The sequence below is a fragment of the Ostrea edulis genome, chromosome 7 (assembly GCF_947568905.1).
Source record: "Ostrea edulis chromosome 7, xbOstEdul1.1, whole genome shotgun sequence".
NCBI lineage: Eukaryota > Metazoa > Mollusca > Bivalvia > Ostreida > Ostreidae > Ostrea > Ostrea edulis.
The window spans coordinates 26,913,441-26,921,207 of NC_079170.1; the positions used below are offsets into that span (position 1 = coordinate 26,913,441).

The 7,767-nt window shown below is 34.9% G+C and overlaps 1 protein-coding gene across 1 annotated transcript; it reads right to left on the reverse strand.

The window, feature by feature from the left end:
* Positions 1-4,759: 4,759 nt before the first annotated feature.
* On the reverse strand, positions 4,760-6,611 carry LOC125655570 (uncharacterized). Its single transcript, XM_048885895.2, has 2 exons — positions 5,325-6,611; positions 4,760-5,230 (listed from the first exon to the last, which is right to left on the reverse strand). Exons 1-2 carry the CDS (start codon positions 5,728-5,730, stop codon positions 5,076-5,078), a joined length of 561 nt encoding a protein of 186 aa, XP_048741852.2. The 5' UTR covers positions 5,731-6,611; the 3' UTR covers positions 4,760-5,075.
* Positions 6,612-7,767: the final 1,156 nt, after the last annotated feature.

Genomic DNA, 7,767 nt, shown 5'->3' on the forward strand with positions numbered 1-7,767 from the left:
GACGTCACAATTGACAATGCATCAAATGGAAGCCATCGTATTACATCCGAGATCTATGTCGAGTGCGCGAAACATTCGAGGAGTTCCGATTGGTGTTGTGGAGCGTAGCGTAACGCCCTCTGGTGAGAGATTGCGTTTAGAATTACCCTTCTTAATTCGAACACGTGTTTCCTGTTTACCTGTGCGTGTGTTTCACGCAATGCATTGTCGATTGTTCCAATCACAATACAACGATTCTCTTGATGTTAAACGTACATAGTCTACTTTGGTTTGCTATTTTTGTATATTATTTATAGAAGTAAAATATTTCTGAATATTTCTATGGAATACTGTTGTTGTCATATGTTTAATTTACGTTATGTACATGTACGCGCTTAACAAATTTTTCTATGGAAGCAAGTTTGTGATAAAAAAATCAAATCTAAATTCTAAGCATTTTGATAATACATAATATGTAATTTTTCTTAGTTTTTTTCATACAATTTATTCATGTACTTGTAATTTAGTATTGCCAAAATAACAATGCTTATTACTTAATACTCACGTAATATTTAGTCGTTACAGTGTATGCATAGATCGAATATTTGTAATTTATCAGCCTATTTATTACGTCTTTCTTTTACCTCATGAAGTGCATAATAAAGACTGCGTACCGTCTTTTTGTTACTTGACTTACACTATCTGCAAAAGTACTGGCAGAATAGCTCTGAAAGTACTTCTACATAAGATTGAAGGCAATGATTTCTTCAATAATACTAGCACAGCTTAACAACAACACAGGCTTGTAGTTTGATATTAACGACTGGTATATGATAAGTGCTCGATGAAAACGCCCCTCGTCTCACTTTTAACTATCTTGAACTAAAAAGAAAATCAATCACTGACTTCGGTCACGAGCTGCAGTAGCAATGGTTGATAAATTCTTACTGGTTACCGAAAAGGACGAGTGCGTGATCTGATTGGGTCTTGTAGTCTAACTGTATACAAAGATGGCCGACTAGGTATTATTTCGTAAGCTCTAGTAGCCATTTTCGATGTTTAAAAGTATTCGCTCAAACAATAAAATCTTTTCTAGGTCAGTATTGTGCTTTCACTACTACTATCCTCTAAATACATTATCACCTCGCACTGCGGACAAAATTAATACAGTACTTCTCAGGTAGCGAAAACATCGATTTGACCTTGAAAATGTCATTAAGTGTATAACAGTGCTGTCACAATCTATTTATTGCTCCACCTCTCCTTCTATGGACTTTAACAACCCCACACATTTCTGTAGACAGTCATTAACAAACCTAATAAGTGTTTTGTTGTCGAGGACCAATATAATTAATAGGAAATATGTATAAGAAAGAAATACAATTAGACAATACTATCCTGACGCAATGCTGCCGTCTAACATCTGATATTACTTATTAGGTTTGTTACTGTCTACAGATTCATAGATGGGGAGCTGAAACCACACAGAGCGTGATCCGACTTTCCGGGTCACCACACTAAATAAATGTTCTCTCTGAAACTAATTTAACAATGCAACAACGCACGTTTATGTGGAATGATCCTATGGTATGTGTGCCTTTTTAAAATTAAATTAGGAATACATTCATTATCTTAAAAATGTGTGTTTAAAAATACAGATAAAGTACATTATAGATTTGTTAATTACTATATAGTAACTTGATCCGAAGAGTCCCGTGGGGATCCGGGTTAGAATAGGTCCTCAGTACCCCCTAGCTTGTCGTAAGAGGCGACTAAATGGGGCGGTGCTTCGGATGAGACCGCAAAAACCGAGGTCCCGTGTCACAGCAGGCGTGGCACGATAAAGATCCCTCCCTGCTCAATGGTCATAAGCGCCGAGCATAGGCCTAAATTTTGCAGCCCTTCACCAGCAGTGATGACGTCTCCATATGAGTGAAATATTCTCGAGAGAGACGTTAAACACTATTCAATCAATCAATCAATAATCCGAAGAGTTGGATTACGTCCCGTTGATAGGCACAGATCATCAGATATTACTCGACACCTTGCCTATAGCGAGCTTTTATCTATAATGACTAGAAGTAGAACGGTGAAAATTGGAGTCTATATAATTTATGTACATGTACGTCCAATTAATTTTCTACCTTCCATAAACCCAACAACCGTTCGTTTTGATTTAGATGCCGTTAGTCTGAAATTGTGAACTTGCATGGACATGGAGGGGGAGGGGTGTACAGGATTGCAAATCTTCCCCTTTGCTCTCACTGATTAAAATCAAACCTGCACTGTGTGACACTTGTTATTTTTATTGTCATTTTCGCGTAAATTCCACGAAATCAAATTCGTTTCCATGAATTTTTAAAAATCAAATGTTTTGGACTTGGTGAATTTCACAAGCTTAATAGTTCCTTGACCAGTGAATATCTAAAGAATTTTCGTGGGATCGATTTTTTTTCTTTTTTCCTCCTCCCCCCTTTTCAATTAGGAACCGAGGGTTCACCCCCATTTCTGAGTTTGATAGAAAATAAACGTATTTACCTATTTTTATGCATTTCCAGTTGTAAAATGCTAAGTGTTATTCCAGTTCAGTTTATTTCACTCAAATCATGGAATGGTACATGGGGTACATAAAACGGATCTACATATATCCGATAACAGTGGTCAAACAGACCAAATTAGAACGGACAGCATATATAGGCTTATTGATTTTCAAGATTTTCAACAAAGAAAAATAAAATATACACAGTTTGTCTTAGAGATACAGAATGTGTAGAAGTAGTTCACGAATCTATTTTAGTGTTTGGGGCAGAACAATATTCTATAGTGAGAAAATCTTTGTGTAATTTGCACAATGCTAAATACATACACATTTCAGAATATAAGTACACTCAAGGTTCAAAAGTAATTCTGAACTACTAATTTTCTCTATGTAATTCATTGAATACATAATATGTAATACAATCTTTAAAGCACTGATAAAAATATTTCTACTATCACCATAAAAAATTCACAAATCATGCATAATCGCCTAGATTTAAAGCTGTTATTGTTATTTTTTCTATATATATGTTATAGTTTTTAACACTCACAAGGATAATCATGTTGTAAGAACTTTATTTGAAATTGATCTTACACATTTCATACTAATAATAATTAGCATTTTAAAAAATCAACCTCGTAATTCATAAACCAACCTACAAAAGATATCACCAAAAGCAACATCTGTCATGAACATTGAGTGAATCCTGCATGTATTCAGAAAATTTCATAATACTAACATTAATCATCAAAGTTTGGTGAAGTTTTTAAAATACGAAAGTAGATCTAGTAATGAATATATATTTAATGAAAATTAGCAGTGCATAAATACTTTTGACCCCTGAGTGTATGTATACTAGCGTTGTAATATTTCTTTTCTTTTATAACTTTTTATAAATTTTCAGTATGAGAATATTCAAATGTGCATATCCCCCTTATAGTGACTTTCTGTTAGAATCGTGCAATGTACATATGATACCACCTATAGGCCTCATAGAAAGCTGACGATTGGACTGGCTAAACACAACATTCTGGCTTTTCTTCGTTAACACATATTTTTCTTCCATTACTACCCATGTAAGATAGGTGACAGCTATCAAAGTTGATAAATTGTCTTACCTGTTTAGGATGCATTCCCCTTTCTCAAGTCGACGCACACGTCACAATGCCCATATGACGTAATTTCAATTTACCGATTTTCGCGGATTTTTGTAGACAATCTGCATAAATCTAGCAAAATATACCTATGCGATTTCTGTTATTCTACTGATGCTTTATCTACATTAACGTTGTATACATGTATGGTATTTCTATGACTTTGAAAATTGCTTCTAACAAATATTTGATATATGATTATATTATTATACATATAGCAATATTATGTATTTATATATGAATTATAAATATGCCTTACATAAAAAGATAATAATAATAAAATGACTGGCGTCATGAGAAAATTTTACAATTTGAGTTTTAACTCGAAGTACCTTTGTTAACATTTTCTGTTTACAAAAATACCAAACTTTTATTCATATCATGCCTATTGAGTCTTTTATTGACATTTTTGTAATGAATGTCCGAAAATATTTGCGACGTCAACATAAAAATATTTTAACGTCACGCGACATCAGACACGTTGATAATGTATATCGCGTAATACGTAAATAAAAAACCAACACTTTTATCTGTTCATCTGATGCAGAAGAAATGTAATTCTTGGGAAGAAAAAAGAAATGGTAAATAATCAAAATTAAACAATTAAAACCCCAGGTTTCAATTGCAATGTGCATTTGCACGGAAGTGCACCAGTTCAATTCATTATTATTTTCATATTTACTCAATATACATATGTTTACATATCTCACAAATTATGCAAGACATGAATGAATAAAAAACTGAACGAGTGAAGAAAAAGAAATAGTTCAATGAACACCATCGACAGTCTGTCTACTCCTCAGTCGGTGCAGGACACGTCAAATCTTTGGCGTGGTCTTTAACAAAAGGCCTCACGTGTTTTTGTAGATACTTTTGCCTTTCGGAAGAAAGTCCACCTGTTGATTAAAATTTTTACTTCGTAAATTTATAGCTCAAGTCCACCTGTTGATTAGAATTTTTACTTCGTAAATTTAAAGCTCAATGCATTAATTTCTACTTAATCGAGATTTCTAACCCTTGGCAATAACTTGCGGGAGTATCCTGCAGGATAGCTCAGGAGTTGGGTTACGAGACATTATGAAGGGTTTTTCGTCATCTACAGAGGTTTCCTTGACAAATACAACACCTGGATTCATGGCACTGAAACGGAAGTAGTGGTATTTCCGAATGCCCGTTAGAGGACAAAAATCTTCTGCAAGAAACGTTTTCCAATCCCGCCACAAAAACCTTTCGTCAACAACGACCACTCGATTGGTTGTGGCAGACTTTTGTACTGTTCTTACCAGATCGGAAAAGGAGTCATTGTCTGTCCTAAATTGCAAATTAATTCAATCAAAGAATAAACTTATTTGATAAAAACAGAATATAAAACTGACCGATGACATGATAAACGATTCAAACTATTACCGTCGATAGAGTTTCTTAATGTAGGAGAATCCAGCATCCACTAGACATTTTGTATGGCCGGGAATCTGAAATCTAATGGTCACTTCTCTATGCAGTCCAACCAGAATGCGCCAACAAAAATACGCCATTACATACCTATTCTTGTTCTGACCTGCATTGATAATAGGTTACATAATGATCTGATTTTGATATTACGTCAAATTAAACAGGTAAAACAATAAGACATAAAACCTCTATATTTCTACCTGCACAGTTATCGCAATGTATATGACATGCCATCTCCCCGAGTCCATATTCCTGAAATGCATGATGTAGCATGGATATAACACTGTTAGGGCCATGAGATTGTGAACCATCCATGCCGATTGTACAGTTTTCGTCTATGAGATAGTTATACTGCTCTGCCACCCCTTCCATGCAAACACCAAACAACTGAACCTTTCTCGGTGAGGTGAAATATAATGGACCCTCTTGTCTGGAATGATGGGGGAGGGTCAACTGCTGGGCAAAATCAAAGGTATAATGGACCCGAAACAGCTGATTTGAGCAGGGAAGACACTCCAACGGACGGTTTCCATATGCCTGTAGTTCTTCTCTGATATGATTCATGTTTGAACACTTGCGATGAGAGGACTTGTATACTGATGACATCTTGTCTGATTTTTCTTTTTTAAAGCCATAAAATGAAAAATTGTTTGCTTGAAAAGAAATTTCATTTTGCGACGTTTGATTCTATCCATAATTTTAAAAAAGGGGGAGGGGGGTCTGCTGTGTAATGAAAATCGCACAATGAAATAAAAGAGTAATTTCAATGTCAAAATTTTTTCAGCTGATGAAGACCAAATCACGTGACTAACATGTATAATCATTGGAGCCAGAGCTACATCGTAACTTGTAAAAAAAAAATAAAAAATAAATAAATACAGACGATTGAAAATAACATGTAATGAAAAAAATGATAGCGTTTATCTATCTTATATATTAATTTATAGAAACTCATGAATTCGCTCGATAAATAAATATTTTAATAGATATCGGGATGTTTCACAAGGAAGATAGATTTCCCATTTTCTGTACAAGTGATTAAGAAATACATCATATCCACCTACATTTAATTCTAACATGCATTTGTTTCTAGAAAAGCTTGAATTTGGCCTCGAGGAAAATGCGGTCCAACACATTGACGTTGATAAGCATGGCAGCGACGGCTCAACAACAATACTTATTTAGATCGATCACAAAGACGAGCAAGTTCTAATATATTTTGCATTCAATATGGCATCAAAGTATGGGCTTCAACATATACCACAAGCACCCGACGTTCGAACCCACACATCTCTATGATTCATCCGGCCCTTTTTAATGTGCAAAACAAATCTAAGAAGAAATATTTCCTAAATATTAGTGAATCTAAAAAAAAATACAAATTTTTTTTTTGAAATATTTCAACCGAGAGATTTTACCAATCTTCTTCTAAACACGACTAAAGAAGACCGGTGTTATAGACCCAGACTCCCCCCCCCCCCCCCCCCCCCCCCCCCCAGTGAGACTTCCCCCCGGAAGTCTGGCTCTAGAGTAAGCCTTCCCCCCTGTATATTCCATTCAGTGAAGGACATAACAATACCACACTAAGGAATAATTAAAAAAATTGTTTCATTTATATATCTTCTTAAATTCATTACTTTAATACATGAAATCAACGATGTTCTGAATAAACTGTATTTGTTTTATCTTTATAAACTAGATCTCTGATCTGTCTCAATATTTTTTTTTCAGAGAGCTAGTTCTGCAACTCTTTTATGGCATTCAGTCAGAGGTTTTGTTCCATGGAACAAAATATCAAAGTTTCAAAAAAAAAAAAAAAAAAAAAAAGTAAGAAAAGAAATTGAGGTAAATTTTACACATCTGATTTTTTAAGGAAGCTATCAGGTCAATGATCGAGCCCCGCTATTTTAAATGCCATGTCCCTGTTCACTGTTGAGTTACACAATGTACCCACAGATTCCACCTGTCTGCCTGTGTTTAAAGGGTCTCTGTAATGCAATCCATTTTTTGGGGGGTAGAATAGGCATCTATTTCAATGAAGACTTAATTGAAAATTTGGAGATATAAGCGTAAATCTCCAAATCACACCTGGCCTGGACGTATTTTTGAAATGGTCGGGTTCAAGCGCCAAATCGCTGTGACGTCACAATGGGTACCGATCCGTTTAGGAAGAAGGAAAAAAGCGTAGATCAGTGGTTGAATTTCGCCTTATTTATATTATTTACTTGTAGTTTTAGTGTACTTATATGTTATAGTTATTCAGATTTAGCCATCGTGAACAGTTTTAAGTCGCAGTATATTCGTGGTCAGCATTGTAAATACCATTTCCCAGACTAAACGCAATGTAACACGTACTCCAAAGCAGAAAAAAAACCCAACCCGTAACATAATGTTTCACAATATAAAAGAAGCAGTTTAGTGTCTCCAGTGTGATCATACGATCTACAGACAATGCTACACACGTATAGGGCAATGATTGGATGTGTTTACGCAGAGTTATCCTTTTATACATGAAATTAGCTAACTACTAAAATCAATCAAATATTGCGCAAGATCAGTGAGAGAAACCACTACAACGCTGTACAATGGTAAACTACAATATCATTTTAAAGTAGAAAACATTTGCATGGTGAAACCAACCAT

Excerpts from the sequence above, each read along its gene's own strand:
- LOC125655570 (XM_048885895.2), bottom strand. The coding sequence starts at position 5,730 with ATGTCATCAGTATACAAGTCCTCTCATCGCAAGTGTTCAAACATGAAT. Across the intron at positions 5,231-5,324 it reads ACATTGCGATAACTGTGCAG|GTCAGAACAAGAATAGGTAT; the intron begins GTAGAAATATAG and ends TTATCAATGCAG.